We start from the raw sequence: 27,024 nt of genomic DNA on the forward strand, positions 1-27,024 counted from the left end.
TAAAATAAAGTGAAAGTCTTAATAAGATTTAAATATTCCTTGCAAGCTAATAATAAAAACTTCAGTGTCTTGTTGAATTTTTATGTCCTAAGCTATATTTGTGGTTGAACAAAAGCCCACACCATAATTGAGTTATAAACTTAATTTTATTTTTCAAAATATATTCAATATGTAAGAATAGCTATTTATAGTTTTCTTTTAGAATTTCAGAAAATTTGATTACTTGTAAATAATAAAAAAGCATTGCCAGTGGTGCCAGTTGTTCAGAGTCACTTGATGGCATCTGCCTAGTGAATTCACTAGTTCCATTTCCTTAAAGTCTTGACAGAAAGCAAGTGAAAAGTGGGGCAGGTCATGTAGCCCCTATAAAATGCACAGAGCTACAACGTGATGATCTTCTTGTAGTGTGGAAGTTCAAGGGAATATCCCACCCAGCAGCTGGCCAGCTATGGGTATCCAGCTGCCCAGCCGTGAGATATAAGCATTTTCTCTGTCTTTGGTGTTTGCTGTGTTTCTGGGTCTGCTGATCCTGTGACTGAAATGCATGAAATGGGGGCACACAGCTGCAGCCAACAGAGTAATTATTACAGCACCCTGGCTTTTTTAAAACCTCTGATTTCTTTATAATGATGCCTTTTCATTTCACCTCTCCAGCTCTTTGACACTAGCTGTCTCTTCTCATGTGAAAAGCTTTGGATGTTACTTACATTCCTGGTACTTGGTTGAACTATCTTTATTTTTTTAAATATCAGTATTTGTTTACTTTTTAACTTTTGTCAGGCAGCAGTTTGAAATACACAGTTCAAACCTTCTCATGGGGACCCCACATCTGAGCATCTTAACAGTTCAGTTGTAGCTTTCTGCAATAATAAGACAAATGATTCAATATTACATTTTTGTGTTTGATTAAGGGTAACAGATTTAATTGAGGACTAGGTCTTAAACTCAGATGACAATTAGTGTGTTGATCTTGCTACAGAATTAATGAACATAACGTTTTACTTCAACACATTAAGCTTTGCAATAGCAAAATTATTCTGTTTTCTTTCCGCCATTTTAGCTGAAGTCCAGAAGGCTTTTTTTCCCCTACAGCTTCTATATTTAATACGCTTTTCAAAATTTGCTTTTGTTGGGCGTTAACTTTTAGGTATATATGTTAAAAGTAATCATTTGGGATTTGTTTTCATAAATTAGAGATGATACATGAGGAATTTTTTGTGATTCAGTATTTCTTTGGTGAATTTTGAAACACAGTCAGTTATCCAAGATGTGTTGTACCCTTACACTCTTCATGGTGGAGAAGGTGTAAAAATAAGGTATTTATCATGATCCCACTGCACACTTCTAGCAGTCTTGTGACTGATCAGCCAGTTCTGACAAAGTTCTACCAAGTTGACTTCAGACTTTGTTATATAAACTATGATAGGATGTCCTGGAGTAAGCTCTCCTTTCTGAACTAAAAAAGAAAACCTGATAGCTGCTGTTTTGATAACGTCTTCCTGAGAGGAGGAATTCTTGCCTGAACGAGGAAGTGGAACAGTCAGTAAAGCACCTCTGTGAGGATATTTGTATTTGCTGACAGGAAGTGAATACTCTGAGATTACACAGTCACGCTGTGAGGGTGTTGTCACACAGAACAGAAGGGATTTCCTTCTGTCACAAGGAAATGGAAGGAGAGTTCTACATCCCTTGTGGCATCTTATTCTTCCACTTCACTGATTCAAGTTATTTAGGCTTCATTTCTGCTATTGGAATCTCAGAAATGGATCATTCCATTTAAAAAATAAGTGAATTGAGATTTTTTTAAACTTGGTTTCGTTTATTATGGTAGCGTGTTAACTACATCTGTCTTTCTGATCATGCCTGATTTTTTCCTGGACATATTGTGCATGTAAGAGTGACAAAAGAAAGCTGCTGGAAACTATTAAAAAAAAAGTGATCCTTCAATAGGTTTATTAAATGACAGTGGCTACAGAGACCAGAAAACATATGAGCTTAGATTCTTTCAGCTTAGGGACCACTGGCAGTGCAAACTGGTAATACAATATTAAAGAAAAACAATAATTCCCATATGCTTGCATTTTCAAAGGCAGTAGGGATTTTATAGGAGGTGTCCGTGCAACTTGAGTGTTATAAGTGGGAATAGCAGGAATATGATTTGTGTGAATTCCTCTTCAGTATGTTCTTTTGCTTAAGAAACAGTTCTGAAGGAGACATTTTCTCCCAAATGTGTAATGTGTTTAATATGTTTCCCTTGCTGGTACTGTGAGATTTTCCTCACAGTAGGTATGTAATGCTTGGCTAAGGTTTTTATGCTTCTTTTTACAGGTGTCAAGGATGCTACATGCAAAAGAGAGTGATTGATGGATATTTCTAATCAGCTGAGGTGAAGATTAAAATACACAATAAAATGTTACTCTTCTAGAAGAAACAAGAGAAACCAAAGAAACAGCATAAAATTTATTATGTAATCATGTCTTTAAACACCTTTATTCAAGGAGTAAGTTATGTTCCCTGTAGCACACAAATGCTGCTTTTTATGTAATTTCAGACATTTCAATGAGATGATCTTTATGTGCTTGTTTTTGTGGGATAAAAATGCTGGCATATGCAGTGTACTCAGTTGTAAGATGTACTCCTAAATTTCACGTACAGTAAGTATTAATAAGTTATTTCTCCTTGCACTCAAAAGCCTGCTTTTGACATCACACAATTTTCTTGGGGATGGAAGGGAAAGAATCTAAAATACTCTCTGCTGAAACAGTCTGCATCTGCCATCTTGAAAGGAGATAACACATATGATAAGAGTTTATTTCTTTAAAATCACAGATGTGGTGGTGCTGCAATTGAATGTAAAAGGGATCTAAGTATAAAGTTCAGACTGAAATTTCCCTAGTAGTGTTTAGCAGCATTCAGACCTGAAGTTATTTTAGGTATGATCCTGTGGTCTGTCACTTCCTGTGTGCATACTGAAGTACAAGTATTTCAGATCCACGCTGTAGATGTCAGATTTAAGAGGAATTCTGTATGCATTGGGGTAGGCTGGATACACCGTAGTCTTCCTGAAGTCAATGGCATTCCACTTTGTCTGCAGTGGAAACAGGTTTATGCTTCTCACTTCCAAAAATGCATAATGAGACTCGAGTATCTAGCTTGTGAGGTTTGAAAAGATAATTTAGATTTCTTTCTAGGAATTAGATTACTAAGAGAACTAAATCAGAAAAAACATCTACTGTGTAATTGCAACTGTAATATATACTGTAAAATCTATCAGGTTTTCATGGTTAAATGACAAGTCTGCTTAAAAGCAGCAGCAACTACATTATCTTCACTTCATTCATACACACACTATAAATAAGAGCAGGATAATAAGACAGTCTTCTTCTCTAATTCCAGTGACAGTCAGGGGCTGACTTCCTTAACAGATTTGTGAGGCTGTGTAATATCTGGACAGGTAACTGTTCCTCTAGCAGTAGTGTTTTCTCAGCACTGAGTTCCTGGGCTTGAACGCCATTAATAATCCATGTGGCTTTCATTGGATTTACACTTGTCTTTTCCTCTAATATTACAATCCCACTGGTGAATGCACTGGCATCGTATCCTGTGCTTTTCAAAACTGTATCTGTTGAACAACCCAGTTCAAATACTGATGTCAAATACAGTTTTCCCTTTATCTTTTTTATATTCATCCTGCTAAAACCAATACCTTGTTTTAGCAGGGAAGAGTGCTTGTAGCTTGATGAGTGTCTTCAGATTTGAATACCTGTGGGAAAACCTGTGCTAAACAAACCGTAAAACTGGAGTTTAGGATTAACTGTAAAATCAATTAAAACACCCAGACTCAGTAAGCAGCAGACATGAAAAGAATGTGGTGAGGAATTCAGCTCAGGGGGATTCACTGATCATATCTCTCTGGAAAACAAGAGAACAAGGGCTACAGAAAACTCATGGCTGGTATGTGTTTTTAGAACTCTCTTGAGGCTTATCATTAGCCAAGAACAGGAGATGTATTTCACCAATCCAAAATAAATCAGTGCTATGAATGAAATGGGGCTTTTGTGACAGAGCAGGGCATCAAATTTTGGAGATGTCATCTTCCTCCTTTGACATGCCTGGTTTGTAGATGACTCCTCTGTTGTCTTCACCTCCCTTTTTGCAGCTAAAATAAAACAAATTTATTAAATAATTGTAATGCCAGTGGAGGAAAAGCACACTTAGTTACTTAAAATTGTCCATTATGCATGTATGTATGAGATTATTTTTCTCTGTACTAGTGCAAATGTCACAGTAGCTTATTGTTACAAATATTTCAGGAGTACACAGTTTGTATGCAAGGTCAATTCTGAATGCAAAGGGAATCAGGCTGTAGGAAAATTTGTAATCTTAGATTTTTTTCCAGGATTTGCCTTTGTTGGCAAACAGTGGCTTAATGATCTTTTGGCAGTACATATTTCTTCCTCTAAAATGTTGTGACCTTTGGGAGAGGTTTTCCTAAATTTCCATTCTCCTTGTTTCACTTACTGTTCTAGGAAAAAATGGAAGGATCCAAAAAGCAATTAGGAGCAGCAGTGCTAGCAAAAAGAACAAGAAAAGAGCAAATGGCATTTGAGAAATAGAAAAACTGGGTAAGTCTGTTATTGACCCAGTCTGATATCACACAGGGGAAATAATGTCTACAGTAATAAAAACAAATCATAGTTTGTAGGAAGAGATCATGTCTTATAAAAGATCAAACCTTACCAGTATAAAACAATGTGCAAAGTTTTGGACACACAATCACTTCTTCGTGTCAGAGGAAAAATACGGATTTTTTTTTTGTGATATGACAGCCAGACATCTTACCTTTTCTTCTTCAGTAGCCAGAAGGCTACTGCAAGAATGATGAGAACTCCCAGAATGCAGGCTATCACAACAGAAACCACAAAACCTAGGAAAAGAGGGAAAACATGCAAAACTGTTGATATCATTGTCTAGAGAAGAGAAGGTGAGTCTCTGGTCTGTCATAACATTTGCATTCTGCATCTGCAACTTTTCTACAGCCTGGTCACATCACTTTGTGACTGTGGAATGGGTAACTTTGCACAGGTGTTCCCTGGAATGTCCCAGTCCCACAGCTGGATCCACAGTTCACAATGCTGTGACATGAGACACATGCTGAAGTCACGATGCCAGTGTGGAGACACCGGCACAGCAGGTCATAGCAGGAATATGATTTTTGTGCTGTAATAAATAAGAGATCATAAGCAAATCCAAAGAACTAAACCCAGGCAGCCAAGGATGTTAAATTTGATGCCTTTTGTTTTCTCAAACAGAACACCATTGAATGCGGACAGCTGAAGAATGATACGCTTTGCTGTTGATTGCTTAAAGGCATCAAAGAAGGTAAAAATTAATCAGGATATTAGTATGAAGAACTGAGTGATCACTTGTTTGCATAAAGATTTAAGGATTATCATAATGCTATATTTGGTAGTGAGCTTCACGTACATTTTTGGCAATGGAAGTATTTTTTATTTATTTTGGCCTCCCCAAAGATCCGGGAGGTGAGCTCTCTTTTCTTAACTGCATTTTCTTAATTTATTTACACATTGTTTTTTATATTTTATCAAATGACTGTTTCTCTCTAAGCAACATCAGAGCTGTTTCAGAGTCAAACTGACAGGTTTCATGTTTTCCATCTAAATATTTTCTCTTATTAAATCAGTTGTTGATAAAACACAAATGTTAAACGTGGAGTTTAACCTTATTCCATTTGACTCATTAATTTGAAGCCCAGCTGAATGGAAGAAGCTTACATCCATGGACTTGAAGAAGATCTGTTTTACAAAAGGTGAGTTTTGTTATAGTAAAGGTGTGTCAAATGGACACAAAAATGTAACACCAAAGAGATAACTGTAGAAAAAGAGCTTGTAGTTTGAAGAGGAAGGGTAGGGAGTACTTCTTTCTGATGAGAGGCTCTTCTTACAAAATTTAGTTAGTATTTCAGCATGGTACCCTAATCAAAACTAGACATGAGTTCCTGTTTAACTCGTGGGCAATGAGTGGTTTGAACACCGAAACAAATTCCAGCTGCATGTATGTGAAGCTGATTTTATTGAAATAAATTGCTGACAGACAAAATATATCATAAACACGTGTGAGTTTTGCTGTGTAATCCTTAAAGATTAGAGGCTTTTTTCAATGTGGTTCTTATTAATAGTGAGTATGAATTTAGATACTCATTACTGGCATCAAAAATGTGGATGACCGAGCACTTCAGTCATTTTCAATTTTGATGCAAAACACCGTCCAGTGGCCCCATCTTGTGGTGTCTGTGCTCAGGTGAAAGTGGCAGCTCTCAGGCTTGTCACTGATAAGGCAGAAAAGTTGCTCAGAAAACCTGCTTAGTAGGGGCCTAGGTGTGCATAACAGGAGTTCTTTTACAAATTTCTGTGGTTGCCTGGCCCAATCCTTGATTCTGTGCATGGCCTCTCCTTTCCTTCTTAATAGGTGTGTTCTGTTCCTATTTGAGGTACAGCTGACTGCATCAGGCTGGATACTTGCAGCAACCATGTGTACCTCATTGGGCTTTGACAGGAGCCTTTTAATCTTCTTTTTCCTTTTTTTCTTTTTCATTTCTTTCTTTTCTTGACTTTTTTGCCCTTTAGGTGAGGGCCTGCACCTGTGAGGGAGCTTTTGTGACTGCAGTAAGTGGAATGTGAGATTACAGGGGCAATGAATACCTTTTTTGAAATGGGTTGAACATTTTTTCTATGGTTCACTGATAGAGTCAATGAGCTTTTGTAATTAAATGTACTTAGACTGAATGGGAGTTTCTATTAAAGTAACACTGAGCAATGTCTTTCATAGCCATAGAGACTGGTTCTGGAGTATGAACAGCAGGATGGGCAATAACCCCTACAATTTAACTCTGCTAAGTCATGCTGGCTTTAAAGATACATTGAAAATGCTTTTATAGCTGCTGTCCTCTCTGCGTGGGAGCCAATAATGTGGCTTAACAGAGGAAGAACCAAATGTTGTTACTTGGTTTGGCTCTAGTTCACAGCAACAATTTTGAGAAAGTCACATCTGGATCAAATTTTCCCCCATAAATGGAAATAATGATACTTACACTATTTCTGTGAAGTGTTTGGAGATTCCTGGATGAAAAGTATAGTGTCTGCTTTTCAATTATTGAGATCGTGGGTTGTAACTCTCTACTTTCTACTATTAAATACTGAGTGTGATTTACAGAGAGAATATAGTCAGGTCCTGGAGGGTCAGCTTCAGAAACAGATGGAAAACTGCATTTCTCATTTCTGACTGACCACTCTGACTCAGCAGATCAGTGGCTCGTAGGTGTGGTTAGGAATTGACAACGTACCCTTGCCAAGCCCACCAGGTATTGAATTTTGATACACAGAGGATGAGGTTAGAAAATGTAAAAGTTGGATTGCTAGGATTGCATGGTGAACCTGTCTCAATCACAAGAGAGCTGCTCACTCGGGAACTTCTGGTACTTCAGGAAGTGTTTCTGCAGTGGCATTGCTATAGTAGATTGTTTGTGCAGAGATTTAAGACGCTGCAGAGGAAGCCTTAGTCTCAGAAACTTGGCAGCTGTATTGCAAATTCTGCTGGTTGAAATCATTGCTCATAATCTGACTTGAGCAGAGATTTGAAGAGGATTACTGAAATAGCCATCCTGGACCCAACTAGCTCTCTAGCTGGCAGCCAGTGTTTGAGGCTGGAGGTTGGAGAAGAAAGTTTTAACCTCTTTGTGGTCATATAAGAATGCCATGGGGGGCATTCCTCTGGTTGGCCAATCCATAAAAGCAGAAAACAGACTGACATACTTTAGTTCTTCTCCTCTTTCACTATTCAGCCAGCTTTTAGTTTACTCAAAATATTGTTTGTGCAACCAGTATCCATTTGTATATTAATCACAGAGATGTTACGGAATGTTAGTTCATTAAACGTGTAATTTTCCTATGTATTGTGTTTAGAATCTAGCAACAAAAGAACTACTAGTGTAATTCTCATTTTAAGAGATCAGTCAACTTTTGGTGACAAATGTAAATCATCTCTGATTTCAGAGAAATGTTTTGCCAGGATTTGTTTTGGCTGATCTCTAATTTTCACTTTTCTCCTTTGTAGCTTTCTATTAGAAGAGATATGTTATGAAAGGGTCTGTCTGCAGAGGGGAATGGCAGGAACAACTACTGCAGTGTGCCTGCAGGGAACTGTTTCTGCAGTGGCTGTTGTGTGAAAGTGTCCAAAACAGACAATTCCTGTGTTTTCTGTTCTTTCATCTAAGCAGTGAAGAAACTGACAAGCAAAGTTGAAATGATGTGCTAACACATTTTATTAATTTGAAAGTTTACTACTTGGCTAATCTTTTTTATGAAGTCTGCTTTTTCTTTTAGAAGTATTTTATTCTCAATTTCAAATAGTGTAGTGGCTTGCCTAGATTCATCTGCCTTGAGTGTACATGCCACCTTCACAAGTCCTTAAGAGTATTCGTTTGCAAAACAAAGAAGTTGGAACAATACATTTTGCACAAACAATATACTCAAAGGCCTTTCTGTGAGGTACAGCTCAGCTTCTCACCACAGATGCGGACTTTTGTGCAAAGTTCCCCACCAAACGTATGTCTTGTCATTGTGTAACACTGCAGATTTAAGCCTTTGGATCAGTTCTTCCTCATAAAATGGGGTTGTTTTTTAATTTGTAACGCTGAACCATAGAATCCAATGTTATGAATTATATTTATTTGCCAAGTGTGAATTCCTCAAGGACCTCTTCTGATTCTGTGTAATTTCCCCAAAACAAGGTCCCTGAAAGGCAAAGTTGTGACTCTCTTTAAATGTGTGGTCTGCATAAGATCAGGCCTGACATTGCTGAGAACCAGCAAATGTCACTGGTGAGACACGGCCATCTTAAGCACTTACACTGGCTGAAACAGCTCAGCTGTGGAGCTGTTTAGTATTTGGAGTGACAGCAAATACTTCTGCCAAGGGTGACAAGGCCAATCGTGTCTTCCTTCTTTTATATCCTTGCCTTTGATCAGAAGGGTTGCAGGACTTGCCTGACACCCACTGTGGAAAAGAATTCTTATCTACCCTGAGAATACCTTATTCTTGTGCAATTGCCCATTCATCAGTGCAATACAAAAAGAAAAGGCAACAAAGTGAACTACAGGGGAAGGAGATTGTTGTGTTTCTGTAGTGGTACAGTGCAGCAGGACTGCCATTTCAGTACTTCACGTTTACCCAGATCACTGTGCACTATTTCTTTGCACAGAAGCATTCATACAACTCACCTTCACGGAAGGAGATAAAAACCAGTCTTTCATGGAATTCCTGAACGTTTCTGAAGTTATCAACCATTTCCAGGGGTTCTGGGTCATCACTCTCTGTGCAGTACATGGCTGTTTCCAGTGCCAGTAACTAGAAAGGGAAGCACCTGTTCAGCTCCCAGAATACAGAGAAAGCAGTGCCAGTGTGGGATCACTGGGAGTGTTTGAAATCAAAGGGGTAGTCAAAGGGAAGAGGATACATTAAGTAATAAGTCTTGTGTGGCCTGTAAACCTAAATACAGAATAATGTGTAAACAGTGTGACATCTCCAAGTCCATACCTGTATTTTGTTTACGTCCTGATAAAACTACTCCTTACTATCAGATTATCTGCCAGGAAAACTGGATGAGAGGAAACATGGTAGACTTTTGCAGCATGCTCTCCCTGGCACAGTCTAACTCCTAAGTGGTATTAAAGGCTACTTTTTGAAAGAACTCTTTATTTTGGTAGAGACGTGATCTGACAGAATGGACAAAGGTGGGAATGTATTTTCGAAATGAGAAGCATGCAGTAATTTGATCTGAGATTTTGATAATAATATTTTCCCCCTGTGTCTCATCACACATGAATCAGAAGATAGTGATTGTGAGTTTATAGTCTATGTAAGTGGCCACCTAAGAGCAAAAGAAGTTAATTAGATGAGCACAAAAAATGTAAGCTGGGAGAAAAGCTAGGGGATTCAAGATTGATAAATAACACAACACAAGCTTTTTAGAAACTTTCCAACCCACCAAAGTCCATCAATCAAAGTAGCACTAACATACTTGGTGAATAGCGTTCAGACATGGAGCCCAAACAAAATAATCTGCAGGTAACTCATGGAAAGACTTAGAGCAGGGAGTAAGTACATAATGAAAATAAAAATTCATTTCACTTGACTGTGATTTTTTCAAGGTCATAGTGTACCAATTGCTGGGCAGCTGGCTGTCTTTTGTTCTGGCCAACTGAAAACATGCGAACAACGAACAGAATGGGATATTGATTTATGTCAGTTCTGTGCTGTTCTTCCCACTCAAAGGATTTTAGCAATGGTCACCTTTCAGTTTTACAGGAACATAAGAGAAATCCAAGAAATAAGAATATGTATTTACAGTTCTTTAGCAGACACCGATCAGGAAAATGTGCTCTGTTGGAACTTGCCTGCTCTTGAGAAATTTTAACAGGGTGTCGGAAAACTGTCCAGAGAACACTCGGGTAGCAGGGAGGAGTTGTCAGGGATCCTTCATAGCGATAATACTCATCCAGTCCGTCAGGAAGCAGTTCTTGAATATTGAAACCAGGGACCAGGACCTTCTGATCTAAAAAAGGGAGTTTGTGTTAAATATTGCATCATGACTACACAGGTGTTTCAGTCAAGTGAATTTGCTTGTCAGTAAGTAGGATATTTTCAGTGTCATATCACTAGGATAAAAAAAACCTTTTAGCAGAGATGATCCCAGTTTAATAAGAAGTATGGCTTTTCAAATTTCCTATGTATGCATCTTGTCTAAGATACCAGATCAGAGTCCTCTAAGATAAACTGTGGCCATATTAACTAAAAAACACCATGTGGAAGAAATGAGGCCCAGTCAGAATCACACGGGATGTCCTAGCCATATGCTCTTCCCAGAAATGCACTGCATTTGGAAGCCTTTCACAGTTTGTGACAGGTTTGCCTGGGATCGCTGGACTGTTTCTTCAGCCAGTTCAATCCCTCTCAGGGTGACATCTGATACTCTCAGCCATTCTCAATCTGATTTAGCCACTCACCCTTGTATTTCACATTCTGGAAGTGCCGGAAGATCTTTTCATAGGATGGGTTGAAGGGTCCAATCTGCAATGATCACATTATCAACAGCTGTGCAAATCACCAGTCTGAATATGAGTCTGTACTTCTGGCCTGTCTTAAGGCAAGTGCCTTCACTGTCCAGATATTCATGTGGCATAAGTATTTTATAACTCAAACATTCCCTCTGTCCTCAGAGCCATGATTATGCTCCTGCTCCAGGGCTATCTATTAGAGCTGCTGTATCATAATGCTGGCTTTACAACTGCAGTGCAGACCTTTTGTGTGCATGTGAGAGACCCTATTGCCCTTGCCTGCTCAGAGTGCTGTGCAAATGAAGAGAAACCCTTTCCTCTGACAGCATTGCAGGCAGAAGTTCTCAGCTGCCAGGCTTCTCAGATCATCTCCTGGTTTCCAGTCAAAGCCACATTTTTCCACCCACAAACATTTTTTAATCTGCTGCTCTTCATGGTCCAGTGAGGTAAAGAATGACACTGTTGGGTGCTACAGGGCTACAACTCAACTATTTGGCAAAGCCTATAACTCAACTATCACGTAAGACTATGTTTTTCAACTGCTACCAGCAGCTTTTCAGTCTAATAATCAATGCCTTTTTTATTAATTCTTCAGAGCTGGTGCTGAGCAACTCCTCTGACAACCGGACATAGTAAACTTGTGTCCTTACATCAACTGTAATAGCCACCAGCTGTCTGAAAGCATTTCCAAGACCTAATCTCCATTGTTCACTAATTTGATTTTCAAACACCATTGCTTAGAAATAACCAGAATCCCAGTATTATTCCCTAGCATAATATACAATACTCTTGACACTTTCCACAGCTACAACTTCCAAATGAACTGAAATTTAACACAAAATTACTGTCAGAATCACCTCACTAGGAAGTGAGCTTGGGTAATATTAATGAGAGCTTTGTTTGCTAACTAGAACATTTTACTTTTTTGATGGAAATGTGGAAACTTGTGGTTTTGGTTTGCTATGCTGGAGAAAATCCTCACATTTAAAAATGGTCTTTACAGTTATTGAGGAGTTTTAATCCTCAAGAAAAAGGAGAATTATATATGTATAAGCTACTAATTTTTTTGTTGTTGTTGCTTAAGATCATTATTATCTTCATATGTGGAACTTTAGAGAGGAAAATTGGAAAGCCGTCCTTCTGACATCTTAAAATGTCACTGAATGTACTCATTTACTGTAATCTGTGATTCAAAGAATCTGGGAAGTTAGCAGGGAGAAGACTGTGGTTAAATCCTAATTACATGTAGTGGTCAAAGGCAGGGTTGTGCCTGCCTGTGCCTCTCTTCTGTGTTCAAACTGCTTCATGCTACAGTAGGCAGCTTTGAGTAAATGAGCTTCAAATTCACTGTTGCCTCTTGTTTGATAAAAGCTACCAGTCATTAGTTTGTAAATGAATGCAAGGATGGATTTAACATAGCTGAAGTTAATTTACTAAAAAACATGAGGAAATACTCAGAATTTCTCTTTTCTTAGTATTTCCTCCTGGTTTGGTATATGCTGGTAGAATCTAACCCTTTTTTTTTTTTTTTTTTTTTTTTTGTGAAAGAGAAAAGGAAGAACCTTTATTCAGCCACTGTATTGTTAAATAATGTAGGTAATTTTGTACATTAAAGGTCTCTCATAACTGAATGATTGAAAGCATATTCTAAACAAACAGGAAAAAAAAGATCCTGCATCCTACCTCAAGGAGAACAGCCAAAACTGCCAGCCCATCTGCTTTGTCCATTGCTGCTGTTACATCTGGGTATTTCTCAGAGTTGTAATGTACAATATGCAGCTATAAAGGAGGAGATATTTTGTTACAATAATGCCTGGGTCGTGCTCACATTTATGCTTCACAGCTAAAAAGGACCAGTGCAGCCACCTCAGGATAAGACAATGCAGGAGGGTCCTTCAGTGATTTCTGGGTGCAGTGGTAGGATCTTTTTAGAGAAAGGCAGAAGGTCCTGGGACTCCCAGCCCTGCTGTAGCTGAGTTACACACAGCCCACATGCCCCATGATGAGGGGAGAAAGAGGATCCATGACTTCAGCTTCAAGGCATCTTGACTGGAGTACTAATACATTTTTCTGAAAAAACACCTTAGCACTCCAATATTTAGAATGCAAACCCAAGTGTTAAATGTAACTAGAGAAGAAATGGATTCCTAAAGTGCTGTTATGCAAGCAAATTATTCTGACTAGTTTATTTTTTTAATAATTTAGAGGTAAATATCTGATTGGTACTGCTTATCAAAATGTATTCCAAAATCCATAATTTAGAAATTAGAAAAGATAAATAATTTGTCACTGGATAGAAGAAGGTGAGTAAAGGTAAACAGAGCAGCAGTGTCATGCAGGTAAAATTTACCTCAAGTGACCTGGTGCCAGTTCTGAGTTCAGAATCTAAATTCCAGCTCCCTGACTTAGCACGTCCGAGTCCACCTTTTTTTGTGGTGCACAACCCATTTTTTTAGTATGTACCCAGATCATAAATACTTGGCTTAGAACCTTGCAGCCTTTTGTAGTCATTTACCCAAGACACAGATCCCACTTTGAAACAATGGGACCTGCCCAACCTTCTTTGCTTCTTTCCCTGATCTGAGCTGGCCTTACCTCTGCTGCAAAATGCTTCCCACTGACAGTGTGCTCGGAGCCTTCAGACTTGTTTCGGTTTCCCCAGTGCAGGTGAAGTTGAGACGCAGTGTATTCAAACGGGAGGTTTCTGATGGACATAGTCGGTGACAGATACATTTTCACTGTAAGCAGATCAAAACCAGATAGGAACAAATGATACCACAGCTCTCAAGAACAGGGCAAATAAAAATACTGTATATTATATATGGAGCATGAAAAAAAAAGATTCTTAAATCCATTTCAGTCTGTGTTAGGAGATAAAACACTTCAGTTCTCTTGAAGCCTTTCTTAGTAGATCAGGATTTAGAACATTTAGAACACACCCATTTCTATTTTCTTAAATACATGAATTGAATGTGACAATTGTTGCTAGTGAAGATCTTTCTTCTCCCTGAAGAATGCGAATTTATCTCAGACATTGAAGAGACAATTATTGATATGTCGAAGCAAAATTTAGGCTCATGTACCTTCTTTCAATCCCCTTATAATGGTTGAAAATGGCTCAATAAATTAATATTTATCGCGGTAATTTATATCTTCTGTTATATTGAGCTCTGCTTGCCTCTTAATCTTCTTTTAGGAGCAGATGACAAAACCAAATAAACTCCTCCCTCTCCTTGCTGCTCCCCAAACTGATGTCAAGCAAAAGATAATCCCAGGCCTTAACAACTAGCATTTCCTCTCTTGACGTGCTGGAGGGAGACCTTTGTATGCATTACCGTCCCTTCAGCTCACTAAGGCTCTCCAGTGGGGAAGGCAGGCTGGCTGTTGGGGTTTTTTTGGTGTAGAAATGATAGTAGCAATTTTCAACCCAGCAGAAACTTCTCAGTTGTTCACTTGGAGCATTTGGTACTTAATAAAGCAATGGCTTATGTCAAGAACGGATCAATTTCTTTGCAGTTTATCTGTATTATTTTCCAGAGTGAATACAGTTTATTTCTGGACTGTCCTGGACATGCTTTTCAGGGGAAACAAGGCTCAAAGCCGTAGTGAAGTAGCTGTGAGCCTATGTATTTTTAGGCTCCTACTAAAGAGGGTTTTTTTGAGCTCTACTGTTTTCAGTCTAGCTGAAGTAGGTAATTGTGTCTGGACGAGATGGCTGGTGAAGAACATTAATTATATATAGGAATGACTGACAGCACAACACTAAGCATGCTACTGATTTCCTCTAGCTGAAAGAGAAGGTAGCAGCAGATGGTATAACAATCACTCCAACAGAGGCTAATTTTTTGTTACTCAGGGCAACTAATTTGTATCTAAATGAGGTTTCTAGAGTAGGATGCATCTCTGCTGCTTTCTAGGAGGGCACTGACCTTGGAAATGAATTCCCATTTTCCTGAGGGTGTTATGTTTTTGTCTCGGCTTTCTTTAGGAAGTAATCGAATTTTGTATTTTAGGGGTGAGGTCTGACAGTGGTAGTGACTTAGGTTCTCCAAGGAATTTGTTTTTACCATTGTGACTGTTTTGGGACGGACAGGCTCTTGGTGCTGTTCTTTTAGCTCCTTCTGCACTCTGGCACCCTTCGAGTACACAGTGACAATTTTTCCTTCTCTGCCTATTCCCTGTCAGGTACATCAGCCTGGTGCATTCAACTGTGACAGTCCAGTCCTTCACTCAGGATCGAGAAGGACTTTTAGGAAAAGAAGGCTCACAAGGAAAGGGTATTCCAGCCATTCCTAGTTTTAATGGAGAAATTGATCAAGAGGAAAACCAGGAATCTCTCCTAAGAGATTGGCCCTTACTGAAGAATGGGCTTATTGTGAGGAACGAGACAACTCTTAGAAAAATTAAAATAATTTATTAAAACAGAAGAATTGAAAAATTACGAAAATCAGAAAAATATAAAAATTTGGGATCCTAGTGGCTCAAGAGGTATGCCCAGGAACGCAGGGATTAGAGATCTTTGGGCTTAGACAGCACTGGACCTCTGGTGGAAAACTTGCAGTGCTGGGCTGACTTTTAGCTAACCCAAAAGTCAAAGAAAAATTATTAAAGGCTCCTAAATAGGAGTAAGGCTTAAGTGCCCAGCACTCACGTCCACTACAGCTGAAATCTGCAGTGTTCTGCCCCTGCTCTGAGGCTGACTTGCTATTTTATAGTGCCTTTGCTCCGCCCCAGTCCGCCCACAGCCCGCCCACAGCCCGCCCACAGCACACCCCTTTGGTCCTAAGTGATTGGTGCTTCCCTTTTGACAGATTATCTCTGTCTACCAATAGCTCGTCGTTGTCAGGGTTGGGGTAGTAGCCGCTGGGGTAAGAGTGGTAACATGTCCTCATTAAGATTCAGGTTGCCAAGGAGCTTACTTACAGACCAACGGCTAAAGGTCTAAAACTCGCTGTTGGCTGTTAGAAACTGGGGTTTGGAGCTGGTTCTGAGACTTAGGGTGCAAAGTAGAAACCCTTAAAAAAAATATTAAAATACATCCAACACATCTTAAAACATTTGTAAAAGTATACAGAGAACATGAGAAAAACAACTCTTACAGTGTACAAGTGGTTTAAAGTTGGAAAGGGATTTTTAACTGGGACACTTTTAACTGGGGGATTTTAACTGGAACTGATGCAGACAAACTGCTTTGAACAAGTGAAAACACTAATAGCAGAACTTGATTTTTGTACCTGGACTGATGGGTGAACATTAACACTCAATTAAAAATTGTGTAACCCAAAATTAACTAATTAAAACACTTAACATGCAAAGACCAAGCTAATTAGGGAGTTCATGTATGACACTTATGATGTTCAATAGAGCAGGTCAACCTCACTGAAAGAATGTTTAAAAAAAAGAGATTTTGATCAACTTATAACCAGGCATGTGAGAGCAGAGGCCATTTTACAATGCAGGTTATTTTGATACTTATGCAATAAAGGAGGATACAGAGAAGGAGGGTTTTATAACTTACTGTTTCTATGTCTTCAAGTGTTTCAGGAAGGAATGAAAAGTGGGAGGGCTGACTCACTGGTGTATTGTATAGTGTGTAATTATAGGAGACCTTTATGAGACAGCATCATCTCTGCATTTACCTTCTGTACTGACGCTGATTTAGTGCTGCTGTGGGGAGGGCCTGTTTGTACACTGTTTCTAACTATTTTTCTGTCTTCTTACCTATCCCTACCTATCACTGTCTATCTTACCTTACACTAAGAAGGTTTCTATCTCAAGTCAAAAGAACAGAATGGTGCTCCTACATTTTTTCCTCTTCCCCACACCCCCACATAATTCAGTTGAGCTGCTTTGATGAATGTAAGAGACCCATTACTCATATTTTATCAGTTAATCTCTTTTTAGCAGAATCACAAAGTCTGTTTCTGTTTTGGAGCACCACAACCAAAGTAAGAAGAAAACCTTGGGCACTAATTCTGACATGCCTAGGGTTTATTTTAAATTTCTTTATTTAAAGTTTGACTTACTGGGAATCCATTGGTACTTAGTACATTCCCAGGTTTCTCTAGCCTGTTCTGTAGATGTAGGTATGCTGATGTGAAGGCTTCCTCATGTGATTAGCAGCTTAATTTCATCTGATAATCAAAGTAATCCACCCATGAAGTAAAAAAACCACTGAGTTCCTGCAACTCTTTCTTTTACCATTTCTTGCTGTCCATGAGCTCCCTTACCTGAATGGCCATTATTGATCAATGTAAACTGGTCGGTGGAGGGCACGTTATAGCCTATGAATTCTAAAGGCAAGAGATTAGAATCATACTGGAGAATATCTTTGTGGAAATCAATTGGTGATTGGAATACTCCTCCACAAAATGGGTATTTCTTTGACCAGGCCTTCTCTCCATCAGGACCTGTGTGAATTAACAGAGACATGTTTGTGAAACCTTTACTGTGCAATTAACACAGAAATTCCCCTATGTCAGCCTTCTCACAAAATTTGGAAAAGAAGCCTTTTCTGAATTTTTAAGACTTTTTTTTTTAAAAAAAGGACCTCATTAAAACTGAGGTAATGAAGGATATGATCATTTTTCTGAGGGTGTTGTGACCTAGAGACAGGTCTGATTATATCAGACCCTCACAGACTTTTCCTTACTGAACAAACTGTCTGGCTCTGTCTAACAGGATTGCATAACCCACAGTGAAAAGCTAACTTGCAAAAATGGAAGGTGTTACGGTAATTTGACCTGCAGTAACTTGCTCAAACTCTGGTGAAACTTTTCCTCATCACAGCCTTTTGCCTGAGGTAAGATCTACAAAGAGTAGATAATATCAAGAGAATTTTAATTGTGCCTTTAATTACACATTAACAGCTAGCAGCTGTTTGCAAACTGTAAGATGAGATGATTTGGATTTAAGTACCAGAAGAGGTACTTGCAACTTGTGTTCCTCCTTGTCTCTGAACATTCATCATGATTCTTTCCAAGGCAGGAAGGTCCTTAGGGATCACCCAGCCCAATCTGTGTAACACAGGACACTGGGCCTCCCTGGATCAATTTCTACTTTGGTGAGGCCATTTCTTTCAGAAGGGAAGAAACATCTATTCTTCCTTTAAGCATTGCAGACAAAAGATACTTCATTAGTGCCCGATGGATAATTACTCTCCTTGGCAGCTTGCTTTTCACTGAGAGCCTGCTGTTCCCATATTTTTGTTCCTTGTTGAAGTACTTCTAACATAGAGGATATAGTTTCTCACTTCTCTTAAACTAAGTAGATTGAGTCCCTTGAGTCTTTGATTAGAAGGCTTCTTTTTCAAACCTGTAATATTCCCAGTGGCTTCTTTGAAGATCAGGTCATCTTGCAAGTTCAGATATTTTCTGAAGGAAATTAACAGTCAGGAGGATACTATTAGTGGCTCACTTTATTTACATGAAAGACAATTGCCAAGTAAATGGACAGTGGAGGTGAGTCTGACTTAAACCTAGTGCATGTGTCAGAATCAACAAGATCAGTTCTGGTACTTAAAGACAGACTTACTTCCTTGGTGAAGCTGTTTAAGATTATTCAAGACATAGGTTAGCAGGTGACTTTGTTTGCAGTGTGGATACTCAGACTCAATCAGTGCTTTTCAGTATAAATAGGCCTTGCTGTTGCTGTAACTTAAATTTTTGACTCCAGTTCTCTGACAATCACATCAATTTCTTTCCACTTACATCTTTGTGATACTAGCTTAAAGTTGCTGAATTTCTTTTAAAAAGGTTATAAATGTTATGCTGACATTATAGAAGCCTATCCTCTACCTATTTTTGGCAAATAACAAATACGTCCAGAAGAGCATAAATTCCATACTCTGGAATACATACTGTAATATTTCCCAGGAAAAGATACAATAGGATATATCAAGAAATGATGGTTTCTTAGGTTCAAACGTGTTGTGCAAGACAATGACACTGAAATTTAACACTTTACTAGGAGCTAAGATTACAGCAATGTCAGAAAATTGGTGAGAAGCCTTTATTGTAAAAAGACTTCAATAATTTTAAAAGGTTTGATAAGGTAGTGAGTTTGCAAGAAGATTTTAATATATTACATATCATAGCTTTGGAGACTTGATAATTAAATAGGTGATTGATGTATGAAATAGAAGTCTGGTCCCAGCCAGGGAAAACCATGTCATGAAGTACCGATCATTTTTTCAGTACTGTGTTTGGGTGACTTGAATGTCTGGAAGAGTTGGCAACAGAATGTGGTAACTTCCACACCTACATCGCCAGTTCAGAAGGAAAACTTTTGTCTTTTCTGTCAAATGATGCAGTTATCACAGTCTTTATGTACGTTGATCTTTACTAGCATTTATCCTTTTCTTGACATAAATCTGCAACTTCACTCACAAACGTTTAAGCTACAGAACGTTTTTCTTGTTTCTCATTCCTGCTCAATTAAAAAACCCCAACAAAACCAAGCGAAACCTCTTTTTTTGGTACAAACCCAGTTTTTATAGAAATTCTGTCTTCTGTCACATAGTCTTTCTAATTTCAGTGCCTCAAAACTCCTGTCTCAAAGAGCTGAGCTCACTGCAGCTTAGTTTTGCATATGTGAAATTGAGATTTCCACGGTAGATAAACCACACAGCTGGAAGGCATTTCTCAGCTAGGTCTGCTGAAAATGAATGATTGATTGTGAACCAGATTTTCCTTTTTCTGTGCCAGTACACTCAGATAAATTCAGTGGAAATCACATTGTGTTTACAAAGGCTTTGTCTGAGTATTACTGAGTAAAGAACAGCATGTGGATGTAAGATTGGCCTGGGCTGCAAGTCCCAAAAGATATTAACATAAGTACTGCAAAATTATTTTCAAAGTTAATTTCCTTTTTGTGTGACACATTTGTGACCTAGGCATTTCAGAAGTGTTTGCTGCTATGAGAATCCCACCATGACTGTGTCAGCAGAGCACTAATTGTGCCATGGGCCTGTTCCGCCCCCTCAACACTATAATTCAGCTGTTGGAGTGAGCATATTAAGGTAGAGAGCTGTTGGAATGAGTGGAAGTAGGACCCTTCCTGCTACCACTGCTCCCAGTGCTGCCAAGAACACTCCCTGCCCTAGGGGGTGCAAACCGAGGCTGCCCAAATCCAGCTTGTGGACTGCCTTGCTTGACACGAGTTTGCAGGACCGTGTTCCCTTACCACATTGAAAATAGCCCTGAGCCTGACTGTGCCCGCATGGCTATTTCATAAAAGATGTCTGTAGATAAAGCAGGAATAATTCTCTGGATAGTCTGGCTGCCCACTGCCCAGTGAGCTGAGCAAAACACCCTCAGCACCAAGGCTGCGCATGTCCATTGTACCATCTCCTTTGACAGCTTTTAGCTTTCCAGCCAGCCCCACAGCACTGGTGCTGCTGGGCAATGCAGGACAGATGTTCCTTCAAGAACAGTGGTGTCTGCTCCCAGGATGTATACATTGGCCCATTTAAAATAAGGAGAAAACAGCACTGTGAGACTCCAGTGGTACCAACAGGCTGCTGCTCTGATGACCAATTAATGTTTGTGTTGCTCCAGATTTTCACAGTCTATCCAAGTTCCCTTGATTAGAAGCAAACTAGTGTAGTAAAATGCATTGGATCAGTAACACAGGGAGTGTCTGTGGTATTTTTGCAGCCAGGCAGAGCACTTTGCCCTGTTTTCAGCCAGCTGGAAGCTGTAAAGTTGCTGTTTGCCCAGGGCTGAGATAGTGGTGAAGGCTGAGAGTCCAGGCTCCCTGCCATGGTGACACGACCATATGGTTTCCATTTTGCTCAGAGCTCAGTCATACCATTCTGTGCACACAGAGCCAATATGTGTGTATCTTCCACACATGCGTCCAGAGGGAAGCTTGTGAGATAGAGGAATCGCCAAAGGGCTGTAGCTGTCGCTGTTACTGCATTCAAGTGCTGTATGAGAAATCTGGGGCATGTTCAAGTGTGTTCACTAAAGTTTGCATTTCTGAAGGGGAAGTAGAAGGGTCTTAGCACAGGTTCTCAGCACTTCACTGAATTGGAGTATTTGGCAACAGCAGAATAAAAGAGTTTGCAAGTACAATTAGCCTGATGTCTGTTAGCAACAGTTCTTGTGTCTGCATTGCAGCATGAAGTTGTCTCTTCACATGCTAAAGTACATGAATAATTCTGTTGGCAATATTACGGCTAAAGCATGTTAATAATTCTGTTGACACTATTACCTTAAACTTGTCTGCAAAACTAGTTTTCTCTATTGTAGCTGCTTGTCCACTCTGAAGGGATGATTCTGGTTCTTTGATTTCATTCCAGCCCACTTACACTACAGAAACAGAGCCAGAATCCAAATAACTGAAGCCTCACATCCACTTCTACCATTTTTTTCTGGGGCAGAAGACTTCAGCCTGCACCTCACAGCCACACAGCAGCATTGCCAAAAGCTGCCTGCACATGCTGTCCTGAGCTGTGGGGCATAGGAGCCACTCTTTTAGTGCTTTAATTGAAAACACTTTCCTTATGATACACTTGATCTACTTGATCAAAGCAAGCCTGTGTCACGGGGGTCTGAGGGCTCAGGCCTCACTGCTCCATGGTGTTTCCTCCAGGCACTTTTTCTTGGGCTATGTACGAGGGTAGTGAAAAGAGGAAGAACAAATAGCATTGCTGCAGTTTGGCTAAGGAAGAAGCAAACAGAGGAGAGGTTTAGCCTTTATATTTGATGTATCTAATGTAGTAGTTTCCATTACAGGCAAAGCAAACTCATTTCTTTGGAAAGCCTGTGCTGAATAGATAAGGCCTGATCCCATGCGGCGTCATCTTGCTTTGCTACTGTGGCCTGAGGTACTAACACTGTATCACCATTCAGTTTTACATATCGTCCTACTCAACAAATAGAAACCTCTGACAGTGAGCACCCAGATTTCTCCTCCACCCTTAAGCTTGTACCTTGACCCTCATCTTGACATCAGTCTGCACTGTGGTTATAATGGCTTGATTTCCTTTCCATTCTTATTGACTCAATTTTAGTGAGAGGCACTGCAAAGTGTTTCGGGGACAGAGGTAAATGGTGGAAAGTTTAGGATGCCGTAAGGAACCAGGATCAGTAGAAGAGTACAGAGGGGCTCTTTCCTGGGTTAGCACAACCTCTCTAATAGTTGTTTTTCTCTGTGGGGATCAATGCTCCACCTTTGCTTTTCTGTACTATTCTGTACAAGTCCACTTGCCACTTTACTTATTTGAAGTTGCTTTTATGTATTTGCTTTTATATGTTTTTCTAAATACATTTTGAAATCAATAGTTGAAGGAAAAAGACAACCTGTTTTGTGAACCTTCTCTCTATCCTCCATACATTTAGAATGTAGAAATCAGACCGCAGTATGGAAGAGCTTAACAGGAATTGATGAAGTTGGGCATTGAGAATAATACACTTTGAAATCATCATTGGTACCCAAATTTCCAGGAAGGGAGAAGTAACTAATTTAAACAAGGACTACCCTGGGAAGAAGGGCAAAACTTCTGCTTTGATGGTAGTAAAAAAAGTCTTGTTTTCCTTACTACCCAGCAGGGTTAGATTTATCTGATGGCTGCTGTCAAAGTGGAAGACCCAGGCTTTTGCTGAAGCTGTGTCAAGCTTTCTCCCTACTGGGAATGTGAGGTATATGTATGGACACTGGCAGATAGACATGCAGCTGACAGTTTTCCTTCTGTGTATGTGAAGCAAGTCAGGTAAACTGGAGCACAGCCAAAGGGAGGAGTTCCCAGCAGCAAGTTCAGTCTCAGAGGTTCTTTGTGTTGTCTTGGAGCAGCACCAAAAGCTTAAGAACAAGCATTTTTTTTCTGAGATTCTCTGTACTGCCTAGTTCTGTGGGGGTATTTGGCATGTAAAATGCTACTCTGAATGAGGAAATACCTGGCGAGAGGATTTGATAAGTAAAAGAAAAATGCTAGATAATTCTTTTTCTGAGCAGCCACCAGGTCCTCCTGAGTTAGTCGATGACTAAAAGGATTAGTTACAAATTAACACTGCTTTCCTGAAGATGATTTATTTTGTCACTGCTGGGATCTTCGGGGACCTGAGTCTCCAGTAACATGATACAGGTGACTTGCTGAACTCTGACTACTTGAAAAAGAAGATTCATGTGGGCAGGGAGAGAATGCTCTTTGCAGAACTAGGCTGGAATGTGCTGCTGGCCTGTGACTGGTGAGGAAACAGAGGGCTTCAGGGACCCTCTGCAGTTGTAGGGCCAGCTTTAGTCTGCTGAAATTCCTGTCATTCCACATGGAAATTTAGAATTCAGTAACCAATTCTCAGTCACTTAGATATGAAACCTGATGGATGAATAACAGATTTCAAGAAAATTGACCAGATTCAAACCTGGGTAAGGATTATGATCCCAGTAAGTACTCACCAGAATACATTTGGCAGGTTGTCCTTAAAGTATAGAAGAAAGCCATAACTTTGTATGTATGAATTAGTACTTACCAATATAAGACCATTTTGACCCTGTTTAAAGACAAAGGAGATATTACTGTGAGTAGTTGAAATTGATCTTACTCTGTAAAGAAACAAATTGCTACTTAAACCCATGTATTGAATTTTGCAATACTTTTGTCTATCTTTCTAGTCCCAGCTGTTGATCAAAACATAGCAAAACATAGACACTTTCAAATTTTTTGACACTTTATGAACCTTTCTCACTCAAATTGTAACTATAATTATCCCTGTGATCCTGCCCATAGGGGTGAATTTCTTGTGGTCACTTAAATCTTGGGGCAAAACTGCCTTTTAAAAAAATATCTATTTATTTATTTATTTATTTATTTAAATTTGAATATCCACAGACTTTGTCTGTAGGTACATCCCTGGGATTTTTTTCTGGTTAGGAAGCTAAGGAAAGTAAGTGGAGTGTAACTACAGTGAACCCCTGTATGCCTTGTTGAGGAGTTTGAAAAACATCAGTGGCTTGCCAGTCATTACACTGAGGAGTGATGGACAGAAATGAATAGATGGACTTTGAAAAAAGGGAGTATGATACATGAACCCATATAACTCAGAGAATCCCAGGGAGGGTGTGTGAGAGCTAAAATGATCAACACTCATCCACTGCTTAAGGAACTGAACTTGGGACAGTATCTCTGCATGTTTCTGGAAATGTCTTGACTTATTAAATGCTCTTTTTAGTAATTTTTTTCCTGGTCCTGAAATCTACTTAAAAACACTCAGCTTGCTGCATAATTAGAGGTACTCGTCTTGACAGACCTGAACAGTTTGTGTTATCAGGCTAATGCTGATCTTTACTCTCTGCAAATTTAATTTTATTTCTGCTTAGAAAATAGTCCTGAAATACAAATCTTGCAAACACTCAGTGTGCCTGTGAGTGTCTATATGCATGCAGGCAAATATTTATCATTACATGCACCTGTCTGCTCAATACATGGTTCTTGGCAGCATTTCTTGTGCTCTGAAGTGTGGTCACAGATGCAGCTCTTTCCCTAAGAATGTTGTGTGAAATGTTTGGGATTAATTTGTAGGGGTATGCAAACCAACTGAACTTAGCTCTTTTGTATTGCTATGTGCTGGGAACACGAAACTCTCTGTTTTCAGTTTGTTAGGACCAGTGTGCCTCATTCTTTTACACTGGAATTTTCAAAGCAAGGTCTGTGTAATCATCCTGGCTCAAGTCCTCAGGTTCTTCTCATAGAAGAATTAATGTTTAGATTTCAGGATGAGAAACCTCCTTCTCCTCCTGCCTTCTCTCTGCCAGGGGATTACCTCTTACTGGGTTTTTTGGGGGTTGCTTGTGTCCTTTGGTCATTCTGTAGGCAAAACTTGCATACAGATAGAAACTGACTGGCAGTAGGTTCTAGAAACATCCTCATTTGAGCAGGGTTTGAAGAAATACTGACTTAACTACTGTGTTCATGCTCTTTTTGACCATTAAAATGTGTATGAGTTGTCAAAACTATGATTTTTATAATCTACAGCAACCTTAAAACCATCACTTTAAAGTGTTTACAGTATTTTGGTCAGTAATGCCACTAGACACAAAAGTAAGTGAAAGCTTCAAGTCTTTTGCCAAGTGAAGTATTCCTTAGCCTGTGAGTAGTTTGATGATCTGCACGTCACTGCTGTTATGACTTTATGGTGAGCACAACCATAGCAACTACTGTAGGTAGGGCTGAGGCACTTTATGCTCATTTCATCTATCTTGAATCAGGAGATGAATCAATTACCAGATGGCAGAACCTCCTTGATTTTGTCTGAATGAACACAGAGAGCTGCCTGCCTCCGACTGCGAGCAAGGTTGCTTTTACCCTTATTCTGCCTGGTAATGGAATGAGGGTTAGGCAGACTGTCACACAGTGTCAAATTGGAGGATTCACATCTGGAGGGGAACATTCAATGGCTCTGTGTCTGTGAACACTCTCCTGCCTCTTGGTTCATGTTGGGATGAGTATTGATGAGTAACACAGTTACATGCCGGTGCATGGCAGAGGAGCTTCTTAGAGCCAGTGTACCTGCATCTGACTGATCAATAGCCAGGGAATAAATCCATTTCCAATGTCACTTGAGAGCTGGGAAAGTGTGAATGGTTGTAGGTGTGATAATCTACTTGGAAAGATGTCTGAGACAGGCAGATCTTCTAGCTCTTGCCATTTCTTGCTACTAGGTTTCTAAGTCTGAGATAGGCACTCTCCAGAATTCCCTTCAGGATGTATCGTAAGATATCTTTTCAACACATCCTTTCAATTCCAAACCTTCTGTATGGTCACAGAAAGCACCTGGAAAACATCAAGCTTTATTTATTCTGTTGTTCTGGAAAGCACCAAGCTCCAGGAACCTCTGTCCTTCAGATGGGAGATTCTGCTAGAGAATATAGGCATTTTTCAGAGGACATAGGCACAAAACAAGACGATGACCTTAAAAGCTTGAATTCCATGGCTTATGCTGCTCATGCAAAAAACCTGGTAAAATGCTTGTCCTGACAGAGCTCTGCATGAACCAACAGCTCTGGATTATGGTTGAACCTTCTGGATTTTTGTCCCATGAATATACGTGCTGAGTAAGTCCTCTCACACAACACTTTAGAACGATTCCCCTCGTATCCTATAATAACACTGGGTAGATTATAATTAGTGTGAAAAAATTAAAATTGGTTAGAATCAGCTTGAATAGATGAACATGGACTCCTAAAAAGAGAGTGAAGAGTGCCAACCTCCTAAAACTAGTCTTGTTTCAATATAAGAGAATGACCTCTACTATGTGGGGTGCTTTACAGGCATTGCCTTTTTTCTCTCTGGTTTAAAAATAAACAGGCAGAGGGAAAAGTGTGATGCTTCCACTAACTCTGAAAGGGCCAGTCTCTGCTTCATTTTATGAGAAATAAAAGGATCACAAAGCAAAGCATACTGAGCATGGAAGAAGTCTAGAATGCCAACTAAATCAGAGGACAAATTTCTCTTCCCTGTATGTTTCAGAATACCTTTTCTGAGAAATTGAAATAAGAATACTAACTCCAAACAACTGTAGACTACAACAATATACAACTTTGAGCGTTATTGAATAGTAATAATTAAAATATGCCATCTTTCTGCATAAATAACCGCCCTAAGGTACAAGTGACAATAAAATAGAAAGCTGAAAGACTTTACCATTCAACGGCGCTTGCACTGAGAGCTGTATCTTTAGGAAGAAAATAAGCACAGTAGCCACTGTGACTATACTGAAGCTCTTGGCTGACATCTCAAGGAAAGACTTATAATATTCCAGCAGTTCACAGGTTTCTTTGCACTCTGAAGAAATTCCCTTGTAGACATGTGACAAATAGCAGAATGCACATATACGGAGCTTCTGCTAATGAGTTACTGCCCTCCTCTCCCCTTTTCTCTCTCCTTGCCT

At 39.4% G+C, this 27,024-nt stretch overlaps 1 protein-coding gene and 1 long non-coding RNA gene across 5 annotated transcripts; one reads left to right on the forward strand and one right to left on the reverse strand.

Moving 5' to 3' along the window:
- The first annotated feature begins 2,412 nt into the window (after positions 1–2,412).
- LOC121669917 lies at positions 2,413–6,197 on the forward strand. The gene is made up of 4 exons (XR_006017934.1): positions 2,413–2,500; positions 4,530–4,625; positions 5,313–5,382; positions 5,772–6,197. It is a non-coding gene; the product is annotated as an uncharacterized LOC121669917 (long non-coding RNA).
- CA12 (carbonic anhydrase 12) lies at positions 2,446–27,024 on the reverse strand. 4 transcript variants are annotated; one of them, XM_042039535.1, is made up of 10 exons: positions 26,778–27,023; positions 23,608–23,628; positions 17,365–17,544; positions 13,730–13,872; positions 12,818–12,913; positions 11,084–11,147; positions 10,475–10,632; positions 9,299–9,425; positions 4,843–4,927; positions 2,446–4,159 (listed from the first exon to the last, which is right to left on the reverse strand). In XM_042039535.1, exons 1-10 carry the CDS (start codon positions 26,866–26,868, stop codon positions 4,075–4,077), a joined length of 1,050 nt encoding a protein of 349 aa, XP_041895469.1. In that variant the 5' UTR covers positions 26,869–27,023; the 3' UTR covers positions 2,446–4,074. The 4 variants fall into 4 exon arrangements, 3 of the variants coding, with proteins under 3 accessions (XP_041895469.1, XP_041895471.1, XP_041895470.1); XR_006017933.1 differs by having other exon boundaries at positions 4,081–4,159; positions 4,741–4,927; XM_042039537.1 differs by lacking the exon at positions 17,365–17,544.

Source organism: Corvus kubaryi, unplaced genomic scaffold (genome assembly GCF_017639235.1).
Source record: "Corvus kubaryi isolate FWS band 111438036 unplaced genomic scaffold, C.kubaryi_AGA036_p1.0 37394, whole genome shotgun sequence".
NCBI classification, from domain to species: domain Eukaryota; kingdom Metazoa; phylum Chordata; class Aves; order Passeriformes; family Corvidae; genus Corvus; species Corvus kubaryi.

What these genes read in the sequence shown, in the direction of transcription:
- CA12 (XM_042039535.1), bottom strand. Translation starts at nt 26,868, where the DNA reads ATGTCAGCCAAGAGCTTCAGTATAGTCACAGTGGCTACTGTGCTTATT. An exon ending in GGAAGCATTTTGCAGCAGAG is followed by an intron (nt 12,914 to 13,729) that starts GTAAGGCCAGCT and finishes CCTCCTTTATAG; the next exon opens with CTGCATATTGTACATTACAA. An exon ending in TGGCTACTGAAGAAGAAAAG is followed by an intron (nt 4,160 to 4,842) that starts GTAAGATGTCTG and finishes GTTTTATTTTAG; the next exon opens with CTGCAAAAAGGGAGGTGAAG.